This window comes from Pipistrellus hanaki (assembly GCF_964339955.1).
Source record: "Pipistrellus hanaki genome assembly, chromosome: 3".
Classification (NCBI taxonomy): domain Eukaryota; kingdom Metazoa; phylum Chordata; class Mammalia; order Chiroptera; family Vespertilionidae; genus Pipistrellus; species Pipistrellus hanaki.
This window is the reverse complement of record NC_140505.1, coordinates 21,311,648-21,339,154: the sequence shown is the minus strand read 5'-3', so window position 1 is coordinate 21,339,154 and position 27,507 is coordinate 21,311,648. Positions and strand designations below refer to the sequence as shown.

Sequence of the window (27,507 nt, the reverse complement as noted above, 5' to 3'; positions counted from 1 at the left end):
AACTAATGTCTTATTATACTAATTAAATACAATGCTTGTTGTACATAGTGAAATTAAACCTCTTTTATTAATAGTTAAGTTTAACATTCATATTTTTTCCAAATATCTTTTACAACAGTGATTAAACAAAAAGGTCCAAAAGGCATAGGTTGGAAAAGGGTATTACCAAGAAGCTCACTGTTAACTGGTCAAATCCAAGCATGACAAACATCTGCTGATCTCTCCTTTCCTTATGGCTCAGTTTCACAAACCAAAATAAGTCCTGCGAGTGAAAGCATGTAGGCTTGTGTCTGCTGATTCTCCTACCTGCTGGGATCCTTCAGCAGGACAGGAGCAGTTTCGTCTCTTTTGAAGGAGGGAGGCTGTTCCATGCAAAGGAGAGACCATTCCTTTGTCCACCATAGCTGCTTGCCCTCAGATGCCCATGGCCATGCTAACTGCTCCCATCTACAGTCCACATCTCTCTAATAGCTTGTGATTCCCCTTCCCTGTCCATTCATTGTAACAACTTAATGGGTAAATCATGTGGTAAATACATATACACACACCAAGATGACTCTATCATAACTTCTCTTCATCCTCACTGTCACCGTGTTATTCCAGGTCATTATGATCACTGACCTGTATTATTTTAATAATAACTGGTGAGGCTCTGTTTCCCAGTGTACTACTACCTGCCAGGTTCAAGTTTTAGGCCTGGTCAAAATTTGTTTTTTGCTCTCTTGACACAATCAGTGCTTGCAGTGGAGTTTGCTTGGATAAAAGTAGCTTTGGGCCGGGACCGGTTTGGCTCAAGCGTCGGCTTGGGGACTGAAGGGTCCTGGGTTCAATTCTGGTCATGGGCATGTACCTTGGTTGCGGGCAGATCCCCAGTAGGGGGTGTGCAAGAGGCAGCTGATCAATGACTCTCTCATCGATGTTTCTAACTCTTTATCTCTCTCCCTTCCTCTCTGTACAAAATCAATAAAATATATATTTTTTAAAAAAGTAGCTTTGGGTGAGAGGTGGGATAGAAGTTGTGTTAGGTTTCAGACATGTGCAGTGAAAGATATTGGTCAGAAAATTCTAAGACATTCCATGCTCTTTCGGAACCAGGGGTCTTCAAACTACGGCCCGCGGGCCACATGCAGCCCGCAGAGGAGTCTGATCCGGCCCGCCAGGTTTTTTGGGCAGTGAGCGCAGCCGAGGTGTTACAGTAGGAATTAGTAGTTCATATAGTCTGGCCCTCCAGCTCTCGGAGGGACCGTGATCTGGCCCCCACTTTAAAAAGTTTGAGGACCCCTGATTCCTCTCTACAATGTGGCCACATTTCCTTTCTCAGTCTGTCTTGCTGCCTTCCCATCTCAACAGGTTCCTTGCTAGTGTTCAGAGTAATTGTGAACAAAACACACGTAGGCTGCATTTTAAAGGGTCCCTTTATTTCCCCCTCAATCGATTATAATTATAATACAATCAGAATAGGCACACGGTTGAAGAAAAGTGCTTGTTAATTGCCTTATTCAGGATCAAGTTGAACAATCTTTGATGTTTCCTTGTTTGCAAAGGTGGCAAATTAAGTCAGCATTACCACGATTTAAGTAGGAAATGTCTCAGACAAAAAATTAATGTTTCTACTTTCTTTAACCCTACACCAAAGTACAGAAAACAGTGACATAAAACACACACACACACACACACACACACACACACACACACACAAATTGCCAAGAACTTGACCAGAAAAACCACGCATGCTTATCTGACCCTATATCAATGCTGAAGGGTTCAAACAATGTAAATTTACCCACAACAATCCACTTGTGCCAAAACGCAAAGGCTCCTGGCTGCGGTTTCTTTTCTCAAACCTGTGGTAGTTGCCCAGCCAATCAGGATCCCTCAGGGTGAGCTAAGGCCGAAAGTCTCTGCAGTCCTCACCTGGGGCCCTGCGCATCAGGGTATAGTGCTGAGTGCTCCTGCTCGCGAGCCCCAGAGTTGCCCAACCGCTTTCAGTCTTGCCTGTGTTCCGGAGCCTCAGGGTTGCCCAACGGCTTTCCGCCTTGGCTGTGTTCCTGAGCTCTGGCCCAGCCATGATCCTACTCCTTGCCCTGCTCACTGAGCTTGGAAGGCTGCATGCCCTCAGGGGTAAGACCAAGGGAGCCTGGATTTCCTTCTCCTTGTGCCTCTGAGCAGAGCAGGGCTCTTTCTCGAGAACAATTTGATGTAGCCTTGGGATCCATACTGTCCCCTTTCTGAATCCCCTGCTGGTTCTTTCCTCTGTGTAACTCCTCCCTCTCTCCCCTCCTCCTCCCCCCTCCCTCCCACACACACCTGATCTACCACCCTAAGGCCCCCACCCTCCCACTCCCAACCATCCCTGACATTGGATTAGAGCAGGTGACTGAAGTTGTTAGCCAAAGAAGTCCATTCTCCCAGGTCTCAGGGGCTGAGACTCAGCTGGTCTTTTTGGCTCAGTTACCCTGTCCATTGGGTTTAAGGATATGCGTACTGCTCTCAATTTAGTCCTCAAAGTGCGGATGGAGTCAGTCCAATGTGGTTCAATCTAAAGCGAAAAGATGGTCCTGGAGAACTTCAGTGTCTAATTTTTGTTTATTTGCATCTTAGCCATGTTCAGTGTCATTGTAGTGAAAGCTTTGGGCCAAGAAGGAGGGAGGGCAAATATAAATAAATTTATTGACAATTTTAGACCTCACTGTGGTCTCAGTTAAGAACTCATGCTTCACTAAGATAATTGTTGCAAAAACAAAACAAAACTCATTTTCTTTCTGCAGATTCTGAAGGAATATTTCTGCAGGTGACAGTTCCACATAAAATAAGGTCAAGTGAGAGTGAAGGTATAAAGAGGGAGGTAAATGATTGAAAATAATTTTTATACAATTTAAAATTATAAGACTATTTTAATTTACCTTTGTACTAAGTCGGATTATATTCTTTTATATTAATTTGTAAAGCAAAATGTTTTCACTGTACTAATTTATTTTAGTATATTTTTATCCTCCCTTTGTTATACCTCCATTGCTAACTCCTGTACCCTTCCCTTCATTTCTTCATTTCTTTCACATACTTGTTCACAATTTTTAAGAAAACACTAGCAGGAAAAAATCAGTATGATATAGGGAAAACAATGGTCTAGCAACGGAGAAATTCGTCTTGAGCAAAATTTAGACCAACAAAAAATTTTGACTAAGAAGCATCAAACTTAGAAGTATGGCCAAAGAAAGAAAAAGAAAAATGTCACATTTGCCTTATTATGATGAAAAAGATAACAATAAAAAAAATCTTAATTGAAAGCAAAGTTTAAAACATGCTTAGCTGCTATAAACAAACAAAATTAAATTGAAGGCATTTAGCCTTTAATATTTCAAATTGGCATAGTTTTGCTTTATGCTACAAACCAAAAGTAATAATGCAGGGGCTTAAATTCCCATGTCCTTAAATTGGTATGGCAAATATATAGTAACTCTGAAAAATACATTCATGTAAAAGAAATAATTTTTGAGGAAACAGTAAGTAAAAAATTAAGAATTCATTAAACTCTAGATTTGTCATTCTGTATTGGAACCTGTCATAATGTTGTCCTATTATTGAACAATAAAATAAAATGTATGTGAAATTGTGATTGAAGACAACAATAAAATAATTTTCTTTAGAGATGTTGCATTCTTATATACTAATCTATATATGAAAACTTCATATATTAGATTAACTTTCAGATTAACCTTCTAAAGGAGGATATGGATATACATGATATAAATGATAAAGAGGACTAAAAATATTATGCCAAGGGCATCAAAATTACAACATTCAGGACACGGAATTTAATTTTTAATTTATGACCACAATTCCATTACAAGTAATACCTTCAGTGAAAAATTGTTTATAAATATTTTCCTCATTTATTTATAAGAACTTTTACATTGCCATTGCATGATTAAACTTTAAATTGTTTACTTCAAATTGCATGTAGCAAAGTATAGAGCAACTGTGCAGGCCATGAAATGCTTTTCCTATGAAGTATGTAATACCTATTTACATTTTTGAATTGTCTTTATGCAATTATGGAAGTCATTTTTACTGTGCTAGACTATGATGAATGTTCTTTCATATCTCATAGTAGACCTCCTGTGTCTGTCTTGTTCTCTTCCTTTAATTTCTGGTTACCCAGTGCTTTTTTAAAATTATTAAACATACAAAAGATTCCTTTTTTCATGGACTCCCGGTTATTATGATAACCATAAATTATACTAAAGCAATGGCTTTGATTTGGACCTATGAAGATGTCCAACCTTCTAAGATTTATCTAAAATATATTTGTGGAAGCTATAGGTGCTGGGAAGAAACTCCTCAGTTGAGAAGAGCTAACCTCCTTTCAATGCCTTCCTACCAAAGACAATGAGGAACACACCTGTAATTAGACAAGTTAGGCTTATGCATCACTGCAGGGAGGGAGAGCACACACCATGGGAAACCATGGGGCATCTCAGTAAGAATGTGTTAGAAAGGCTTTAAATGATTTCAGCTCCTGTTAGGGGTTTTTTGGGGAGGTTTGAGGAAGCAGGCCTTTGCTCTGTTTTGGATGTGGTCAGAAAGTAGACTATAATTCTATAATTGTGTATTTTAGTAAATCTAGAAAAAGGGAAGATTAGAAAAACTTGACTGCTATAATTGGTCAAGAAGAAATAGCCACTCTTGTTTGTCCATTTGCTCTTTTTTTCTGACTTAGAAAATTTTTACTATTTATTTGTAATCAGGCATGATTAAAATGTAGTTTTGTTTTTGTCTTGATCCATGCTTATCTCACAGTGGTTGTGTATAATGTTGATGTTCTGTGAAAATGTTCTTATTCAACAGCAGAACACCCTTTGTACATTCCATATATATAATATATATGATCATATGTAAAATATTATAGTAATTATACAGATATATTTCTCAACTTTTATATGAGTAAATTTATATAAGGTCATATTAGGCATTAATCAAGGGTACATCCTGAAGCAAGTATCAAAATCATGGATGACAGCAGAGGATAAGAGGGATATATCTGTATATATTAATGTGAAGATGTGGAAAGGTTGGGAAGAATCATCTAAATAAAATAACTATTTCAGCTGATTGCTGACTTTGTATCTATACTGCAGGCCTAGTGCACAAAATTTGTGCACGAGTAGGGTCCCTAGGCCTCACCGGAGATCATGGCTGATCAGGGCCATCTGACTTCCTGCCGGGGCCTTCCTTCTGGCTGCAGGATGCTGACCAGGGACTCGCTCCCTGGCTGCCAGCTAAGGGCCAGCACCTTCTTTTGTTCCATGTGGCCCCCTGGTGGTCAGCGCATGTCATAGCGATCGATCAAACTCCCAGTCTCCCAGTCAAACTCCAGAGGGGTCACTTTGCATATTAGCCTTTTATATATAGAGATACTGTTAGAATAGTGAAACAAGGAGGCCATTAGACTGGGTTTGCTCCAGTGCCGTTTAGTCACCTGCACAAGCAAACCAAAACCTAAGGCAGAATCAGTGCACTAGAATCTGAAAAAGCAACACTTAAGAATGACAACTCATAAACAGCAACTAGATTTTCTCAAAAAAATAAGAAACTCAAAAACAACTAATCATAATTAGCCAAAAAAATTAAACAGATTTTCTCAAATAAATATTTTTCCCTATTTAAAGAATAGGCAATTTAGAAAGGTTCTATGCTTCCATGTCTTTCCTGTAAATACTTCGGCCCTAGCCACCATCCACAGAGTGTCCCTAACCATTTTGTTTTTGATGCCACCTGACTCAGATCATTGTTTGCTCAGATAAATTCTTCAAAATGTATTATGCCTCAGTGTATCCTTTTACAGTTCTGGTGTCAGAAACCTGGAAGCTGCATAGCCCAGGAAACTGCATAGCCCAGAACTCAATAAGAAAGTATATCAGGCAGAACTGATCATTCACAGAGCCAAGCCAGTGGCACCTTTCAACCCAGAAACTTGGGAGTGTGTCAGCTTGAGTCACATTTCCTTTCCTTACTTCTTTGGAATTACTGAATATTTATTTATTGATATTCTTTTCTACATTCAATTTTCTTTTTCTATTTTGTTATCGATATATCATTGTTTCACCATTGTTTCACCATGTTTAACTTATAAAAGATCACCTTCAAATAACCCTATATAAAAAATGCCTAATATGCTAAATGTCTGGTCACCTGGTTTTCCATTCGGCCAATCAAAACATAATGTGCTAAAAATATGCTAAGGCGACTCCACTACTTGCTATGACATGCACTGACCACAGGGGCAGATGCTGTGACCAGTAAGCTGATCAGGACTGAACCAGACTGCAGTCCCTTCCCTACTGGCCAACCTCTTGCATCCTTCCCCAACCCCAATCATGCACCCATGAGTTCCCTTGTCCTGGCCTGTGCCCTCTTGTAATCCAGGACCCCTCAGGGGATGTCAGAGAACAAGTTTTGACCTTATCCTGTAGGCCAGGCCCAGGGATATCAGTGGTACACGAATTTGTGCACTGAGCCTCTAGTATTATATAATGTCATATATGCAAGATTTTAAATGTAATTTTTGCATTTTCCTATTCTTTGTGCTATTGTACTAGATATATTATCACTATGTGATAAACTCCAGAACACATTATTAAAATACTAGAGGCCCAGTGTATGAATTCATGCACCAGTGGGGTCCCTTGGCCTGGCCTGTGGGATCATGCCAAAACCAGCTCTCCAATATACACTGAAGGGTTCCAGATTGCAAGATCGTGCAGGCCAGACCAAGGTACCCTACTTCTGTATGATCTGAGCTAGGGAGGGACACGGAGGTTGGCCAGCCAGGGAAGGGCAGTGGGAGGGCTCTAGGACATGTCCTTTCAAATTTTTTATGTACAATATTATGTCTTCTATAAATAAGGACAGCTTTACTTCTTCTTTTCCAATTTGGATGACTTTTATTTCTTCTTGTCTGATCGCAATGGCTAGTACTTCCAGTACTATGTTGAACAGGAGTGGTGAGAGTGGGCATCTCTGTCTTGTTCCTGTTTTTAGGGGAAATGGTTTTAGTTTTTGCCCATTGAGTATGATGTTGGCTGTGGGTTTGTCATACATGCATTTTATTATGTTGAGGTATGATCCTTCTATTCCCACTTTGTTGAGAGTTTTTATCAAGAAAGGGTGTTGGATTTTGTCAAATGATTTTTCTGCATCAATTGATATGACTATCAATTTTTATCTCTCAACTTGTTTATGTGATCTATGATGTTTATTGATTTGCATATATTGTATCGATACGATCCTTGTATCCCTGGGATAAATCCTACCTGGTCATGGTGTATGATCTTTCTGATGTACTATTGGATCCAATTTGCTAGAATTTTTTTGAGGGTTTTGGCATTTATATTCATTGGTGTTTTGTATTGTGTTTTGTTTTTTGTTTTTAATTCTTTGTTTCTATTTTTTTGGCCTCTAGGTCATTTATTTCTGCTCTGATCTTTAGTATCTCCTTCCTTCTGCTCACTCTCATCTTTTCTTGTTGCTCTCTGTATAAATTTTTAAATTTTAGAGTTAGATGATTATCATTTTTTTCCTTTTCTTTTTCTTTCTTTTTTCTTTTCTTTTCTTTTCTTTTTTGGAGGTAGGTATGTACAGCTATAAACTTTCCTCTCAAGACTGCTTCCCTCTCAAGACTGCTTTCATTGTGTCCCATAGATTTTGGATTGTTGTGTTTTTATTGTCATTAGTTTCCCGGATGTTTTTAATTTCTTCTTTGATTTCTTTGGTAACCCAATTATTTTTTAATAGCATGCTATTCAGCTTTCAAGTGTTTGAATTTTTTGGATTGTTTTTTATTGTAGTTTATTTATAATATTATGCCATTATGGTCTGAGAAGATGCTTGATATGATTTCAATCTTGAATTTGGGAAGACTTTGCTTGTGACCCAATATGTGGTCTATTTTTGAAAATGTCCCATGTGCACTTGAGAAGAACATATATTCCATGGCTTTTGGGTGAAATGTTCTGAAGATGTAAATTAAGTCCATCTGATCTGGTGAGGGATTTTGGATTGCTGTTTCTTTGCTGCTTTTTTGTCTAGAGGATTTATCCAATGATGTTAATGGTGTATTAAAATTCCCTACTATGTTTGTATTGTTGTTGATCTCTCCATTGATATCTTCCAGTAGTTTTTTGTTTGTTTGTTTGTTTGTTTGTTTTTAATGTATTTAGGTGCTTCTGTATTGGGTGCATCTATGTTTATTAGAGTTATATCCTCTTGTTGTACCAATCCCTTTAGAATTATGAAGTGGCCTTCCTTATTCTTGTTATGGCCTTCACTTTGTGGTCTATTTTGTCAGATATAAGTATTGCTACCCCAGCTTTTTTTCATTCCCATTTTCCTGGAACATATTTTTCCATCCCTTCACTTTTAGTCTGTGTGAGTCCCTTGTTCTGAAGTGGGTCTCTTGTAGACAGCATATATATGAGTCATTTTTTTTTTATCTATTCACTCATCAGATGTCTTTTGATTGGAGCATTTAGTCCATTTATGTTTAAAGTTATTATTGATAGTTACTTGTATTCATTTTTATTTTTTGTGCCTGTGTTCTTTCTTACCTTTTTATTTCTTCTTTTTACCATATTCCCTTTAGCATTTCTTACATTGCTGGCTTGGTAGTGATAAACTCTCTAAGCCTTTTTTTGTCTATGAAGCTCCTTATTTCCCCTTCAATTTTGAATGTTAGCCTTATTGGATAGCGAGGTATTGGATTCAGTCCCTTGCTTTGCAACACTTTGTAAATTTTCTTCCATTCCCTTCTGGCCTGATGTGTTTCTGTTGAGAAATCATTTGATAATATAATGGGTTATCCCTTGTACCCAACTTTCTATCTCTCTCTTGCAGCCTTTAAGATTCTTTCTTTGTCTTGAATATTTGCCATTATAATCATAATGTGTCTTGGTGTGCATCTTTTAGGGTTCATCTTGTTTGGCACTCTCTATGCTTGTGTGACTTTTTTCTTCCCCAAATCAGGGAAGTTTTCTGACATTATTTATTCAAATAGGTTTTCTAACTCTTGTTCCTCTTTCTGTTGTTCTGGCACCCTTACTATTTGTATGTTGCTTTGTTTCATGTTGTCGAATAGCTCCCTTAGGCTCTCTTCCTGTTTTTTAATTCCCGCCCCCCCTCCCTCCAATTGCAGTTCAGTTTGGGTGTTTTTTGCTTCCTTGTTATCTAATTCGCTAATTCGGTCCTCTGCTTCTCCTAGTCTACTGTTGAAACTTTCCATGGTGCTTTTTATTACAGCTATATCACTCTTCATTTCTTCTTGGTTCTTACATAAATTGTTGTTGTTTTTTCATCCATGCTTTTTATTACAACTATATCATTCTTCATTTCTTCTTGATTCTTACATAAGTTTATTTTTTTTATCCATCCAGTTTATTAACTGCATGACCCTGATTCTGAATTCTTTTCTGACATATTGAATGCCTCTGTTTCACCTAGCTGCCTTTCTGCCAATTCCTTCTTTTCTTTCCTTTGGGGGTTTCTTTGTCTATCTTTTTTGACTTCACCAATGGATCTAGATGTCAAGTAATGCAGGGACTATTCCTTGGATGGCAGTGTCTCCTCAGGCTGCAGATTTTCCTCAGGCAGTAGCAGTAGCAGCTGCTCCTCAGTTGGTAATGGCTCCTATGGTGGTTGCTCTTTGCAGCAGTGGTGGCTCCTCTACCTGGTTGGGGGAGAAGCACAGCTACTTGCACAGCTGCGGCTCCTTGGATGGGGGTAGGCTGATCGTGAGGCTGCTGCTTCTCTGATGGAGGAAGACTGCTCACATGGCTGCTTCTCCTTGGATAGGAGCTGGTTGTTTGCAGCTGCTGCTCCTCAGATGGGGTGAGCTGCTCATGAGGTTGCTGCTCCTTGGACAGGGGCAGGTTTTTCGCAGGGCTGCTGCTCCTCATATGGGGGCAGGTTGATCACCTGGCTGCTGTTTGTTGGATGGGTGCAAGATGCATAAGGCTGCTGCTCCTCGGACATGTGTGGGCTGCGCAGGGCTGCTACTCCTTGAATGGGGGTGGATTGCTGTGGAACTGCTGCTCTTCGAATGGGTGCGAGCTGCTCACTCAGCTGCTGCTCCTTGGATGTGGGCAGGCTACTTATGTGGCTGCTTTTCCTTGGACAAGGGTAGGGCACAGTCTGTGCACAGAGGCTGCTCTTCAGACTGGGGTGGGTTTCACAGGGCTGCCACTCATTCATGGGCAGGCTGTTCATGTGGTTGCTGCTCCTTGGACTGGGAAGTGTGCCACTCACACAGTTGCTGCTCCTTGGACAGAGGTAGGCCAAGTGAGGCTGCTGCTCTTTGGACTGTGGCAGGCTACTTGTGGGGCTGCTGCTCCCATGATAGGAGCAAGCTGCTCATATTCTGCTACTTACGTGGTCACAGTGCCCTGGGCTAAGCATTATGCTGGTTGGAGGAGAGCATGCTTTGGAACTCACAGGAGCCTTCACCCAAGGTGGATGTAGTCTCTGTGATCATGGGACCACCGTCAATGTAGCAGGTTCCTGGCAGGGGTGGCTGTAGAGTTCCAGGTGTTATCTGAGGGCACCCTCTGTGTAGGTGAGACTGAGCTCCCAGTTATAGCAGCTCTCCCCTTCAAAAAGGCGAGGCCTCTAAGAAAGAGCCAGTCTCCTGGTACTGTTTGCAACAGTAGCAGAGGCTGCCTAGTTAGGCGAGCCCAGTTAGCCTGTTCCTGAAGGTCCTGCAGGATCCAACTGTCACACACACACACACACACACACACACACACACACTCCTCTTTTGCACCCTCACTCACTCATGCTCTCTCCCTCACTGCTGCCTTCTTCTTGCCTCTGTAGTTGAGCTTGGGGTGTTATTGATCTGTTCATGAATGGAGTTTCCTCTCCAGGTGTCTGGTTATGTGGCTCGCTCTCTAGCAAATTGACAGGACAGGATAAGATTCTCCTTGACACAAGACAAGACAGAAAGGGAACAAAACATGAATGTAGTCATGACACTGATAACCCCAATATAAATGACCTTCTGAGAAAAGAGAATTAGAGGAGAGAAAAGAGAGCACAAATGATATTGAAGAGAGAAAAAAAGATAAGAGAAAATAGAAAAAAGAACAGATGGGAAAAAAAAAAATATATATATATATATATATATATATATATATATATATGGAGAAAACACAACATAACAAACAGATAAACCAAAAAAATGCAAACACCAAACACCCAGCAAAGAGGGTGGGGGCAGAATCTGTAGAGACTGAGCAGAAAATAAGGTTAAGAATTGGATGAATGTGGGGTGGACCTCAGTTCAGTATAAGGAAGTAGAAAGGGGATGAGTGGATAAGAAGAAAGAGAATGAGAAGAAAATAATAATAATAATAATAATAATAATAATAATAAATTTATATCAAAATTGATTTAAAATGGTATAAAAAATAGCAAATAAAACAAAATGATGGAAAAATAATCTGAAAAGAAATAGAAAATAAAGCAACAAACAGAAAAAGAAAAAAAGAAGAAAAGAGAGATAACAAAATAATAATAAAATAAAATAAAAATAAAATTGAAGTGTTGTTCCTTTGGTTGGCTTAAGATCCCAGTCTTCTGTACTGTCTGTGGTTTCTGTTTCCTGTTGCTGGGACTGAAGGCCTCTCATTAGGCCCCTCCCTTTGGACTCTCAGGAGTTTTTTTAAATTCAGATTTTTTAAAATCTTTTGTACCAAATAAGGTGTATTGTGGGTATGGCTATATTGGTTGCCTAGAGACTGGAAGGAGGGGCTATCTCTTCAGGAGAAAATGGCTGCCCAAGTTTGGGCCTCAGGCATAACTCAATGTCAGATTCACTGCCACTTCTTTAGGACCCTTCCTCTCCCCAGCTCTCCCGAGACTCCACAAGTCTGCACCTTCTCCTGCACCCCAGCCACCGGTGAGTGTCCATATCCAAAAGGGCCTATGAACTAGATTCAGTGAGGCAAAGCACAGGCCACAGAAAGGGGAAAGACTATGGCTCTTTTGAGCTCCTCTCCTGCCAGGACTATGTGTTCTGGTCAGCCCTTCAGGCTGCCCCCTCTGGGCTCAGTCTATTGTGACTGTGGACCCAGATCTAGAATCCCCTGCCACCACCAGTCCCTAGAACCTCCTTTCCATAGTCAGATGCTGTGCCTGTCCCAAGGGGCACAGCTCGGTGACATGCAGTTATCCTCTGACCCTCTGGGTACAGAAGTTTGGCAGCTTTCTCCTGCCCAGATCCTTGGTTTTCTCTTTCTCCAGGGGTCCTCTGCCCTTTCCCGGCTGCAAATTGTCTCACCAGCTGAGTCTCCTTTGCCAATTCAGGGTGGGTATTATTAGTTTCAGTTGCTCATTCTATCTCCTCTGGGACAAGGCTCGGGACAAGTCTGTTTTTTCCAACACCATTTTGTCCTCCTCTATTTATTTATTTTAATAAGTTCTTTGCCTTTATAGATACGCTGCATTTAATGAGAAATTATTAAACTTCCTTTATTCACACAATGTTTCTTTAGCTCTGAAATTATTTAAAATACCAAATTTCAAGTAATTTTTTTGTAAATTCAACATCTAATCTTCCCCCAATATAGTTTTCACTGATGGCCTTTATTCCGGGCCACATTCTCATGGTCTTTTTCATTCTGGTAATTTTTTAACAACTGAAATTGATCACTTCAAATAATATGTTGTAGTAACTCAAAATCAGATTTTTCTTCCCCTTCAAATATTCTTGTTAGTTATTTGTTTTAATTGTTTAGTTTGTGAATTTTTCCACTGTTTCTCTAATATCTGTATTCTTTGGTGTGTGCAGCCACTGATATCTCTATTCTGTTATCTTATTGATTGACTAATGATCAGATAGAGAGTTCTTCAAATGCATGGCCAATAAGTCTCTCAGTTTTGCTGAGGCTCTGTCACTGCATTTTATCACTCAGCCAGGAAGTTTCACAGCTACACTTATCATTTCAATTCCTGTTTGCACAGAGTCTCAAGGTGAGCCAGAGGTGAGAGTTTAGGGTCTTCTCAGGTCTGACCTAATCATGTGCATAGCCTTGAGCATGCACATAGTGTGTGAGGCCTTTTAGATTCCCAGATATTTGACATAACTTTCCAAAGCTCCATGTGAATATATATATAGATAGATGATAGATAGATGATAGATAGATAGATAGATAGATAGATAGATAGATGATAGATAGATATAGCCAGAAACTGGACCACTAGAATGACCAGAATGACCTGTTGCTATGATATCCACTGTGGCCAGCAAACCAGGCCAATCAGGGGGTGGGGCCAGCCTGCTAACCTCTTGTAGCCCCTCCCCACAGCTGATCTTCCATCCTGGTTGGGGGCGGGGAGGTCAGCCAACCTCCCCCAGTGACTGACCCCTGATCAGCCCCTTTATCCCCAACCAAGGGCAGGCCCTGCAGGCCTCTCACTCACTCCCTGCACCGGCCAATCCCTGATCAGGCCCCAACTGGAGGAAGCCAGCCAGCCAACCTCCCTCTGTTTCCTCCCCCCAACAGGCCTAGCCCCAATCTGCTCCAATTGGGCCAGGGGAACCCCAACTGTGCACAAAATTGTGCACTGGGCCTCTAGTTTGATTATAAAGCTTTTCTTTAAAAAAAAAAAAAATATTGAATTTATTGTGACATTGGTTAAAAAAAATTATATAGGTTTCAGGTATATAATTCTATAGTATAACATCTGTATATTACATTGTGTGTTTACCATCCCAAGTCAATTTGCCTTCCAGCAACATTTATATCCCCTTTACTCTCTTCATCCTTCCCCAATCCTTTGGTAAACACCATACTATTATCTGTGTCTATGAGGTTGTTTATTTTTTAATTTTTCTTGGCTTAATTCCTTTACCTTTTTCACCCAGTTCCCCAATCACCCTCTCCTCTGGCAGCTCTGTTTGTTCTTTATATCTCTGAGTCTGTTGCTATTTGTTTGTCATTTTGCTCATTAGGTTCTACTTATAGGTGAAATTATATGGTCCTTTTAAGTTTTTTGGTTTGTCTATTGTTTGCCCTATTGATTCATTACATCAGGCAACTGTGAAGTTAAAAAAATTTGTAGTTGTTTCAGCAAATGCTTTTGGAAAAAGAATTTTGACATTAGGTGAGATCTGATTTATGTCATATATACAAGCTTGAAGTGAATCTTCTAAGAACCACAAAGCAGCTCAAATCCTGGCATTTCTCTAGAAATGAGATTTTGAAAATGCTCCAGCCACATTCTCCTTTTCTCAGAGGTTGCTAGTCTCCTGGTATTCACTGCAAATGCATTCTCTTATTTTTTCAATTGACAAAATAAGAGACTAGAACAAATTCAAATTCCCCAAATATTAATATTTTTACTAAGATCTGTTATTTTTATTGAATAAACACTCTCTAGAATATTGTAAACCTTCAGTTAATTTCTAGAGAATTGATTCTAACAATTTTTTCAGTTCTCATGTTGATTTTATGTATAAGAGAATTTTGGATGGTTCTTACTCTTATTTACACTGATGTCATTTCATTACATAACTGTTATGTAATCTGCATTTATAATATTTTAATATAACATGTTTTTTAAAAATTTTCCTTGTTGTTTCTCCATTGACCCATGGGAAATTTTGAAGTGTGCATATTTGGGCTTTTTCTAGATACCTTTTGGGCCTGATTTTTAATTGAACTTCACTATGTTCAGGTAATGCATTTGACTCCAGTGTGTATGTTTCTATATACTTATTATGCAGTGTACTATAGATGTATATTAAGATGATTTGTTTGCATTTAAAGCTTATGTTTTCCACATATTTTTTTCTTGTAAGAATTTTGTCATTTCTATCTGTTGTCACAGCATCCTCATCAGGAAATATCTGAGATTAGTTCTGTATTCTTTTATTTTTAAGTAATATGTCATTATTAATTATTATATTAAAGTAATACAGGATACATTTTGCAAACCTTTGTTATTAACTTTCAGACACTCCTTGATTTTGTCTAGGAGTTTGTAGAAAATTATAATATCAGCCGAAACCGGTTTGGCTCAGTGGATAGAGCATCAGCCTGCGGACTGAAAGGTCCCGGGTTCGATTCCTGTCAAGGGCATCTACATTGGTTGCGGGCATACCCCCAGGAGGGGGTGTGCAAGAGGCAGCTGATCGATGATTCTCTCTTATCGATGTTTCTAACTCTCTATCCCTCTCTCTTCCTCTCTGTAAAAAATCAATAAAATATATATTAAAAAAAGAAAAGAAAATTATAATAACAGATTTCACTCTGAGTATTTGAAGGAATATCTGCCATTTCAGAAAGTCAACCCAAACTCATCTCTTCTACCTCCTTTATGATGAAAAATCTTTAGTTTCTTGAAAAAAGGGTAAAGAGGTCTGTGGCGTGAAGGCACTGGTGAAACCCTCTATAATTGAGATAGAGAAGAGGGGAAAAGGTCTAATTCTGAAGGGATTTAACATAGGATATGCACTAGGAAAACCTAAACTGGGCTACTTTGTTCTCTAAAAATGTTATAGGAAAGAAATGAGCATAGACATGGCTGCTTTAGCTCACTGGGAAGTCAGAGTGAAAAAAGGGGACCTTGGAGACAGGCTCAGGGGATTGACCTGGGACAAGGTGCTGCTGCCCATTGCTCCCCTAGTTGCAAGTCTCCTGAGGACCTTAGAGTTTAGGAGATTTGTGCCTATGGGGGAAGAAAGGGACGGGGAGGGGCACGTTCATGCTCCCCAGAGGCAGAACACACCCAGGACCTTTGTCTTGAGGATTTTTCCTCTCTCTTGTGGGTGGGAATCTTAGGGGAGGGTTTCAGAATATTTTCAGTTTCCTGCCGAGACCGGTTTGGCTCAATGGATAGAGCGTCGGCTTGGGAACTGAAGGGACCCAGGTTCAATTCCGGTCAAGGGCATGTACCTTGGCTGCGGGCATATCCCCAGTAGGGGGTGTGCAAGAGGCAGCTGATCGATGACTCTCATCAATGTTTCTAGCTCTCTCTCTCTCTCTCTCCCTTCCTCTCTGTACAAAATCAATAAAATATATTAAAAAAAAAAAAAAGAATATTTTCAGTTTCCAAGGTGTGCTTTTTCAGGGTCCTGATCTCTACTGATTGGTCAGCACAAGGGCAGGGGGTCATTTGGTACTAAAGCTGGTTCTGGAGTCACCCACCTGTTTTTGCTACTTTTGTAAGCCAGAAGCTGAAATACAACTGAGGCCTAGATGGTATTTCTGATGTTATCTCTAAAGAGATGACCTTCTGTTGAACTGTTGCAGTTTCCTCATTCTACTTACCAAGGACTTTCCCCAGTTTCTTACTATGCTGTTTCAGGCTCACATTTTTAGTTCTGGGTTATTAGATATCTGGTCTATGAGTTTGTGGGCTTCCTGTACTTCCTGGGAGTTTCCCTTTTTCAGGCTCACGGACTGCCTTCCCTTAAAACCAGAGAACTTCCTTAAAATTAGTTTCTCTTGAAAAGAAATTTTAGATTTTCAACAGAGAAGTCTGTCTGCCTTTGTGGAGACAGTCCACTGACTCACTCTGTAAACATCCTTAGAGCCACTCCTATTCCTGGGTGGTACCACATTAGGATGATGAGAACATTTATACTCAGTCTGTGTTGTATTAAAGCTCTTATTCCTGAAGTTGCAGCATGTCTCACTAGTATCATTCTCTCAGATATTTTTCCCCTTGTGGTTTATATATGGAGAGGATTAGGAAGTGGCTTTAGGTTGTTAACGAAAATAAAAACGAAAAACAAAAACAAAAAAAACATTGAAACCTGTAAAGAATTTTTTGAGTTTATTTGAGACAAACTGTCGACATATGCCGGGAAGCAGAACCTCAATGGATTGAGATAATGCTCCGAAGAATGGCGGGTTACATTTCTATTTATTATGTTGCAGTCAAAGGAGGGACATAGATGGATTACATGAAATTCATTGGTGATGGATTAAGGAGGCGAAAGAAAACAAAGCGGTGGGAAACCCCTGGGATTGGATAAAAAGTAAAATGATAGAAACATACTTAGGTGAGTGCAAAAATAATTAACATGATAAAGAAGGAATTTGAGGCATCTGTCCTGGCGCCCACCACATTTGGTTGTGCCCCAGGGGCTCTAGAAAAAGGGAAGTAACAAGTTACCCAGACATCTCACAGATGTGTTATTTTAGAGGCAATGAGGCAAATGGGCTCAGTAAAGAAGATCTAAGTTGATCTTTGTCAGGGAAAATATCGGCCTAGGGCATGACTACCCACTATAACCTGTTTGTAATTTAAATATTTAATTTTCAAACCATCTTTTGTGGTTATATTAGGTCTCTGAGTTTGCAAGACCGCCACGCAGGCCTCCCCTGAGCTTGTCAGGTTGGCATGTGGCTCCTTTCGTTCACAAGGTGTATTTGGTAGTTTTATCATAGGAGTGGGGTGTCCCTTTCCCCACTGAGTGCTGAGAGTGGGGTCTTTATGCTGTCTCCAGAAAAAGACTTTTCTGAGACTTACGTGGGAGGGTGCTTGATTTTTCATTTGTGTTCACTTAATTTCCTGGGTTTTCAAAGTCCCGTTTCCCTTAATCCAGTCCTGGAAGAAGTGCAGCTGGGGATTCATTGGAGCTAGAAGCAAAGCCACTGTCCAGCTTCTGTTCCATGTTGGAACTGGGTCTAATTTAGCATTAGGTTAGTTGCAGTCCATCTGTCTATTGTATGGGGTCCACATGGCTGCGGCCAATGTGGGTGAATGCAGGAGAACCAAGAGTGCACACACCAAGGGAGCCAGGAGCCAAGAGAGTGAACTTCTATATTTAGTATACTAAATATCTCAAATCTTCCTGTACTTGCAGTGGCCACATCTACTCTGGCCAATGACCTGTTTCCCAGGTGTGACTGACAGACAAGTGCCTTCCCTGTGCCACCCAGACTTTACTGCAGATGTGTCCATTCTCGCCCTCCAGTCCCTTCTCCCAGGGATCTGTGGGGAAAAGCCTGGTGGCTCCCTGAAGAGTGTTAAACTGTAGCTTCCTAGCAAAGCCTTATAAATGGCATAATATTTGGCTTCCCTGTGTTCCTTTCCTGTTATTAATAACTAGAGGCCCAGTGCATGAAATTTGTGCACGGGGAGTGTGTTTCTCAGCCCAGCCTGGACCTTCTCCAATCTGGGACCCTTCAAGGGATGTCTGACTGCCCTCTCACAATCCAGGACTGCTTGCTCCCTACCACTTGCCAGCCTGGCTTGCCTGAATGCCCTTAACCACTCCTGCCTGCTTGCCGTATTGCCCCTAACCACTCCTGCCTGTCATCCTGATCACCCCCTAACCACTCCCCTGCCAGCCTGTTTGCCCCTAACTGCCCTCCCTGCAGGTCTGGTCCCCCAAATTGCTCTCTACTACAGTCCTGGTCACCCCCAACTGCCCTCTCCTGCAGGCCTGGGTTCTCCCCAATTGCCTTCCCCTGCAGGCTTGATTCCTCCTAACTGCCCTCCCCTGCTGGCCATCTTGTGTCCACATGCGGGAAGCCATCTTTGACCTTATGGGGGTGCTCATCTTGTGTATTGGAGTGATGGTCAATTTTCATATTTCCTCTTTATTACATAGGATAAGGTTAATTACAATGGCATCAGTGGTATGTACAATTTGTTTTTGTTTCATTATATTTAGCATAGAATGTTAGTCTGCAGCCACGTCTCATTCATCTTCACTAGAAAATATATATATTTTTCACATAGAAATGATTAATCTGTAGTAATAACAAGGCTAAAATTATACTTTTTCAAAATGTGACCTTCAGTTTTTTCTTTTAAAAAAGCCATTCCTACAGATTAAATTTATTACCCTAATCCCGAACCTATTATAATAATAAATTCCTTTTATTTTGAATAATAAATTCTTAAGAATATATAAATTGTAAAAATGGATTTAGTATTTTTTTTGACATGAGTGAAAAAGTTTTACTTTGTATATTTTTTATTTACTAAACCATTTTTATTGATTTTCTTTGTTTTAGGTGATTTATATAATTACAATTGATAAAAAATCATATACTCTGCATCTCACAAAAAGGTAAGATATAATTTTCCCTTAAAGCTTAGATTTTACTCTTAAAATTTTTTGTTACTATCTATAATAATAAAATCATAAGATGATAATTAGACCAGACAGCCAAACAGCAGAATGACCATCTGAACATCCTTCCAGACAACCTTCTGGATGAAACTGGGGCTGCAGTGGCTGTGAGGGCTAAGGCAACTATGAGGGCCGAGGCAGCCAGGGATGCGAGGACTGAGCCCTTTGCACAAATTTCATGCATCAAGCCTCTAGTTTAAATATAATAATGAAGAAAAAATAAAGAATGTTGACTCAATCCATTTTCAATGTAGGATTTATTATGCCTTGAATCCTAGATCTATATGATGGTTGCATTAAATTATTTAGCTTTATTTTCAGATTTAGGAATAAGCTATCTATCTATCTATCTATCTATCTATCTATCTATCTATCTATCTATCTACCTAAGCAACTGTTACAACTCATCTACTGCTTAACCAGTTGACCATTCATTATGATGTGCACTGACCAGTAGGGAACAGATGCTCAACACAGGAGTTGCCCCCTGGTGGTGAGTGCACTACCACAGTGGGAGCACTGCTCAGCCAGAAGCCAAGCTCATGGCTGGTGAGCCCAGTTGCAGCAGTGGCAGGAGCTTCTCCCACTTCTGCTGCAGTGCTACTGAGTGGCAGCAATGGCAGGCACAGCAGGGCCGGGCTGAGTGGGAGCCACTTCATGCACTGCTACTGCTACATCCCTTGGGGAATCTTGGACTGCCGTTTTTGGCCAGACCTGTGGGCATTGGGCCAAAACTGGCAGTCTGCAATCCCTTGAGAGGTCCTGGAGGTCCTATATTGCAAAAGGGCGCAGGTCAGGCTGAGAGAAACCACCGGTGCACAAATTCATGCACCAGGCCTCTAGTATATTTATAAATCTTTGAGTATAAAGTCACTAAACCCAATAATTGTGACAGATAATAGGTATGTCTCATAATTTCTCAAACATAGTTAATACATCAATGGTTATTGGTGGGAAATTCAACTAGGAGCACATATCTTATGAATGTATTAATTATATTTGTATTTATTTTGAATTGTATATGGTACAGTTTATATATCATAAAACTTGGCCAAGTGCATAAATAAGTAATCCTATATAATAAAGGCCTAGGTGACATCACGGCCTCATGCATTGTCACAAGATGGCTGCCACAAGATGGCCTCATGCACAGTGGAGTCAGGGCCCAGCAGCTTCTCTGGGCAGTGAGGCCTAGTGGTCCCGCAACTCTGTGTGGTGTGGAGGAGGCAGGTCCTGGCAGAGGAGGCAGATCTTAGCAGGGGAGGGTAGTTGTGGGTGACCAGGTTGACAGGGGAGGGCAGTTGGAGGCAATCAGGACGGAAGGGGAGGGCAGCTGTGGTTGACTAGGCCAGCAGGGGAGGGCAGACAGAAGCCATTAGGGCAATCAGGCAGGCAAGCAGTTAGGCTCCAGCAGACCTGGATTGTGAGAGGGATGTCTGACTGCCAGTTTAGGCCTGATCCTGAGGTGTCCCAGATTGGAGAGGGTGAGGCCCCCAAGCATGAATTTCATGCACCAGGCCTCTAGTTTTTAATAATTTTATGTAGTTTTGCAACCATGAACCATAAACCATTTTTAGAACATGTAATTCCCCAAATAAAACCTCTCATGCCATTTCACATTTAATCCAATTCCCTACTACACTCCAAATAACAATCCATGTACTTTCTGTCAGTGTATTTTCTCAACATTTCATATCAATTGAATCAAAGAGCCTTCTCTCCATCTGCCTTTAAAAAAATATATACTTAAAACAACTGCATTTTGTCCACCTGTATCTTTATAATTGACCAAGTCTGGAGAAAATTAGCCTCATTTAATTCATGACTCTTCTCACCTAATCTGGGACCATTAAACTCATGTTGGTCTTTAATGCTTTTATAACTCCATTGAAATTGTTTTTTGATAAGAGGATCAATGATCTTCATGTTTCTGAACGCCAGCCTTCATTTTTCTTAACCAATTTGGCAACATTTTGTATAATTGATCAGTGCCTCCTCACAAAATATCTTCATTACCACCAACTCCTTGTTTAACTCTTACACCATTGTGCTTACTCTTTAACAGTATTTGTTTGTCTGTTTTCAGTTCATTATTATTATTATTATTTTTAAATGTTTCCAATCTCAGAGAACTCCATGGAGTGGTTATTAAGTCTCATTTCTTTCCCCTAGCTATATTCAATTACTTGCCTATTTCATCCAGCCCCAGGGGTTCAAGTACAGTTTATGTGTTAATTATTTCCTTTCCAGTGAACATCATATTCAATCACCTGACTAGTTATTTGATAACCAAGTGTTTAATAGAGTTCCCTTACTTAACATATTTAAACTGTACTTCTGATCCACCCAAAATGTATCCTTTGCACCATCACTGCAATCAATGGCAACTTTATTCTTCCAGTTTCTCCGAACAAAAACCTTGGGGTGATCCTTGACATCTTTCTTCCCCCTCTCCCATAGTCAATGGATTAAGTCCCATGTGTTCCACCTTTAAAACATCAAAATGTATTCAGAATTGGCCCTCCATCACTGCTACTGTCCTATTTCAAGCCACCAACACATCTTGCCTGGATGAATGTAACAGCCTAACTGGTATCTTTCTTTGTGCACATCATTCTCAATACAGCATTCAGTCTAATTCTTTTAAAATGTTTGTCTGAGCTTTCATTTACTGCTCAAAAATCTTTCAGTGACTTCTTATCTTATTAGCACTGTCTCTCATTGCTATCTCTTGTCTTTAATCCACATTCCACTCTAGACTGTTCTTTGTATACACAAAACATACTTATGCCTCAAAGCCTTTGCATTTTCTCTTAACTCTGTCTGGAATAACATTTCTGTGAAAATTCATAGGCTTGTTTTTCAGTTTTTAATAATCTACTATATCATAATATATGTGAGCCTCCCATGCCATCTTATCACATTTTGCAACAAACCTTTGTCACCCAGTTCTTATTTCTCATCATCTAACATGTTGGCAGAATATGTCCCTCACTATCATGAAGACCAGTGGTTTGTCTTTTATTTATTGCTGTATTCCAGTGCCTAAAAGAGGATCTTACAGATAGTAGGCACTCAAAAAATAATTCTTTGAGTAAAGACATAGACAGACACACACATAGATATCTGATACAGAGGATTCAGAGTTTATTTCAGTGTTAAAAAAGCCTGATACACCACACTGAAATTACTCTAACTGAACCATCTATACTAATAAAGGGTAATATGTTAATTAGACCAGACATCTTCTGGACATCCATCCAGACAAAGCCACAGCAGCTGCGAAGGCCAAGGGCCTGCAGCTCAGGAGAGGTGCAGCTGCAGGAGCAGCAGTGGTGGGAGCAGGAGCAGAGGTGGCACTGCTACCACCCCTTTCCCAGAGGCAGCGCAGGAGAAACCATGGCATGGGCCGGTCCCGCACCAGCACACCTTCTGGAGAGGCAGCAGGAGAGGGGGCTGCTTGGTCTGAGTCCCAGTGCTGCCCTTTCTGCAGAGGCAACCACAGAGGCAGTGGCACAAGCTCGCTCAGACTCAGTGCCACACCTCCACAGAGGCTGGATGGGGTGTGATTAGCTATACTTCAACCTCCCACAGCCCCTCCCCCAGCCGGCTTGGCTCCAGATCACTCCCTACCCACCAGTGGGTGTGTGGCAGGGTCAGCACCAAGAAGTGAGGGCAGTGGCAGCAGCTGCAAGGTGATGGGGGCAGCGCCTTCCCATGATTGGCCCTGTTGCCTCCCGTAGAGGGAGGCCAGACTGTGGCTTAGGCCCCTAGGGAGTGGGCCTAAGCCATCAGTAGGACATCCCCTGAAGGCTCACAGTCTGTGAGAGGGGGAAGATCAGGCTGAGGGACTCCCCACAGTGCATTATTTTTTATGTGTGTGCACCAGGCCTTTAGTATTATTATATAATTCTAATAAATTTCACATTTACTTTTATTAGTGTAATGTTTAATTCATATTAAATTCATTCTTCAAACATTTTGTTGTTTCTTAGCTCATTCTTATCTCAGGACTTTTTGGTTTACACATTTAATGAAACTGGATCTTTGCATACTGATTCTTCATATTTTAAGGTAAGATGTCTTAGACGTTTATTATTATACTTGTAGCCCTGCGCATGAATCTGTGCACCAGTAGCTCACCGGTAACTCACTGCCACCCTCTGGTAGCTCTCTACCCACTGTCCTGTCCTCCTGTAGCTCCATCTGCCCCCCAACTTCCCCTTCATAGCTTGCTGCCCTGTCCCCTCCTGTAACTAGCTGCCCCACCCACATGGTGATCCGTGATCTGGTCATTATACAGTTGGTCATTACACTTCACGGCATAACAACTATTTGCATATCTTTATTATATAGGATGTTGCTTTATTAAAATGGATATATTACCATTGAGATATGTTTGTTCTATGTATACAGTTTAAATAAATATTTTGTTCCATATAATTATGACATGTTAAGAGGTTAATTGTTATACATAGAAATAAGATAAAATGTTGAGGTAATATTCATGGACACTTAGGTGGTACAAAGTAAGAAGAGTAGTAAAAAATGTTTTCTCTAAAATATGCATAAATAAATTTGTATAATATATAATCTTCTAACATTTTAAGTCATCTATATTTTATGATAAATATTTTATTCATAAAGAATTTATTTGCCTTTCCAAACTGTCTTTCAGATGCATTGCCATTACCAAGGATATGCTGCAAACTTTCCAAATTCAGCTGCAACACTCAGCATATGTTCTGGTCTCAGGTAATAACATCTTAGAGAATATTTACACATGGAGCCTAATTGGTTTGGCTCAGTTGATAGAGTGTTGGCCAACAGACAAGGGTCTAAGGTACAATCCCGGTCAAGGGCATGTACCTTGGTTGTGGGCACATCCTTAGTAGAGGGTGTGCAGGAAGCAGCTGATCGATGTTTCTATCTCATCAATGTTTCTAACTTTCTATCTCTCCCTTCTTCTCTGTAAAGAATCAATAATATATATATATATATATATATATATATATATATGAATATTTACATGTGTAAAACTTAGCATGTAGTTCAAAATGAAACTTAGTGGCTAGCAGACACAAATGTAGTAAGGTTTAAGAAGAATCCATATATGAAATATTTTTTATGATTACCTTCTTTTTAAAAAAAAATGTAAGTAGCTAGTGGTTACTGCCTATTCAAATGAAATCACCCCAGAAAAACCTGACTGGAGATATTCTCTGTGCAGAAAAATATAATTTTAGTAAAGGAAAGTTTAGAACATTTTCCTAAACAGTATAGCTGAGTTGTTTCTCAATTATCTTAAATAGTTATGGAAAATGACATTAATTGATTATTTAAACAGGAACATATTGTGCTCACAGTTAAGGTGCTCTCAGTATCATACATAAAACAACCAATTAAGAAGGTAACTCAGAGGACTTAGATATTTCTCCAAAGAAGACATATAGGTGGTCAACAGGGGCTAAGAAATGTCTTATCCAGCCTTAGCCAGTTTGGCTCAATGGATAATGCCTTGGCCTGCCAATGGCAGGGTCTGGGTTCGATTCTGATCAAGGGCATGTACCTAGGTTGCAGGCTCCTCCCTGGCTAGGGCCCAGGTCAGGTCTCATGCAGGAAGCAACCAATTGAAGTGTCCTCTCACATTGATGTTTCTCTCTGTCTTTCCCTCTCTCTTCCAAGCTTGCTAAAAATCACTGGAAACATATCCTCAGGTGAGGATAAAAAAGAAAGAAAGAAAAGAAATGTCATATCCTATGAAAGACACATCTTGAAAATGCCTAAAGAAAGTTGTCATTTTTTCCTGGTGAAGGGGCTGGCGTCTGTGTTGATGAAAACACCTTGGCAGCTGTGACAATTTTAACATTGCCCCCCCCTCCCATACATACCCTCCCTCCCCAGAGTTTTGTGTCCATTAGTTGTACTTATATGCATGTATACAAGTCCTTCAGTTGATCTCTTATCTGGGGTGATGGGGCTGGCACCTTTCCCTGATCAGCCCAGTCATCTCCCGCAGAGGAAGGCCAGACTTCGGCTTAGGCCTGCTCCCTGTCAGTAGGACATCTCCTGAGGGCTCCCAATCTGTGAGAGAGTACAGGCTTGGATGAGGGATTCCCCCCAGTGCACACATTTTGTGTACCAGGCCTCTAGTCCTATATAATAAAACCCTAATATGCAAAATGACCTAATAGCAGAATGAACAGCAGAACAACTGCCACAATAGCCAGTTGCTATGATGTGTACTGACCACCAGGGGACAGATGCTCAATGCAGGAGCTGCTCCCTAGTAGTAAGTGGCTCATGGCTGATGAGCACAGAGGCAGAGGAGGGAGCCTCTGCTGCAGGCAGGCAGTAAGGAGCAAGGGTCCCAAACTGCGAGAGCCCCAGACTGCAAGAGGGATGTCTGATTGAAGCCAGACTGGGAAAGGGCACAGAATTTCATGCACTGGGCCTCTAGTGAATGGTTAAAGAAAATGTGGTACATAAACAATGGAATATTATTCAATAAAAAAGAATGAAATATTTCCATTTGCAACAACATAGATAGACATAGAGGATATTATGGTAAGTGAAATAAGTCTGAAAGAGAAATGCAAATATCATGATTTTATTTACATTTGGATTCTAAAACAAAATAATTAAACAAAGCAAAACAAACAGACCCATAGCTATAGTTAACAAGCTGATCGTTTCCAAATGAAGGGGAAGTGGAAGTAGAGGTCAAGAAAAATGATTTTCATCATTAATGCCGAAAGAGGAAGGTGGTAAGTTCATCAGAGGAAGGTGAGTCCAGAACAGATAATACACTCTAACTGCCTTTTAGTTTTAGTTTGCCTGATTTATAAAATTTACTCATGTCAACTCAGAAAATTGGCATTCTCTGAATGTGGTTTTCATTTATATCAACCTTTTTAAATATTCACTCTATATTCCTGTTTTCCCTTATCCTAACCTCTGTAAGAACAGAAACTTTCTTCTTGAAATATCCAACAGATATCTTGTTCCCCAGCTACTACTTGTCCTTAAGGACTATATATACAATATATATATATATATATATATATATATATATATATATATATATATATATTTATATTATTATTATTTTTTTCGGCTTGTTGAGGGTTTTTTTTATTTCTTTTTTTTAATGTTCAATTTTTTTTATTAAATTATTATCTGTGTACATATTTTAACATTGCCCCCCCCTCCCATACATACCCTCCCTCCCCAGAGTTTTGTGTCCATTAGTTGTACTTATATGCATGTATACAAGTCCTTCAGTTGATCTCTTATCTCCCCCAGATCTCCCTACTCTCCCCGCTGTAATTTTACAGTCTGCTTGTTGCTTTACTGTCATTATATCTATCTTTTGGTTTGTCAGTTTATAATTTTTTTTTTTTAAATGTTGTAAACATCTTTTTTTTTTTTTTTAATATTTTATTGATTTTGTACAGAGAGGAAGGGAGAGAGATAGAGAGTTAGAAACATCGATGAGAGAGAGTCATCGATCAGCTGCCTCTTGCACACCCCCTACTGGGGATATGCCCGCAACCAAGGTACATGCCCTTGACCGGAATCGAACCCGGGTCCCTTCAGTCCCCAAGCCGACGCTCTATCCATTGAGCCAAACCGGTTTCGGCTATAATGTTTTTTAATATCCATAAATGAGTGAGGCCATGTGGTATTTCTCTTTCATTGACTGGCTTATTTCACTCAGCATGATGTTCTCTAGTTCTATCCAGGTTGCTGCAAATGATGAGAATTCCTTCTTTTTTATGGTAGCATAGTATTCCATTGTGTAGATGTACCATAGTTTTTTGATCCAATCATCTGCTGACGGGCACCTAGGCTGTTTCCAGATTCTAGCTATTGTATATTGTGCTGCTATGAACATAGGAAGGACTATATTTTGAATGAATGTGATTTCTATACAGAAAATACAAAATACACTTCTAGTTATTTAGTTCTTTAACCTGTGAGAGAAAAAAAACTAAAGTAAATGTGGTTAAGTTATTAATGATAGACAAAAAAAAAATAGAGGAAAAAGTGGCTTTAAAAATGTTACTCTAGTTCATAATTTCTTACATTTTATATTATAGTTTTGATGTGATCATTTATAGAATTATTTTGCCATTGCTTTCTAAATATACAGGGGATTCCTTCAGTTTGAAAATATCAGCTATGGAATTGAACCACTGGAATCTTCAGCAAAATTTGAACACATAATTTATCAAGTAAAAAATAATAATACAGATATACCAATATTAGTAGAAAATTACAGCAATATTTTGCAGAAAAAACAGACCTATAAAGATTATTTAAACTCACAGGTAACTATAATAATTCTGAAGTTATGA

General features: G+C 39.8%; 1 protein-coding gene across 1 annotated transcript; it reads left to right on the top strand.

The window, feature by feature from the left end:
* Positions 1 to 2,066: 2,066 nt before the first annotated feature.
* LOC311618708 (disintegrin and metalloproteinase domain-containing protein 18-like) lies at positions 2,067 to 27,507 on the top strand (the record flags this gene model as incomplete). The annotated part of the gene is made up of 8 exons (XM_084876259.1): positions 2,067 to 2,121; positions 2,769 to 2,845; positions 9,576 to 9,667; positions 11,863 to 11,950; positions 19,029 to 19,084; positions 23,143 to 23,221; positions 23,826 to 23,902; positions 27,303 to 27,507. 8 exons carry the CDS (start codon positions 2,067 to 2,069, stop codon positions 27,505 to 27,507), a joined length of 729 nt encoding a protein of 242 aa, XP_084732385.1.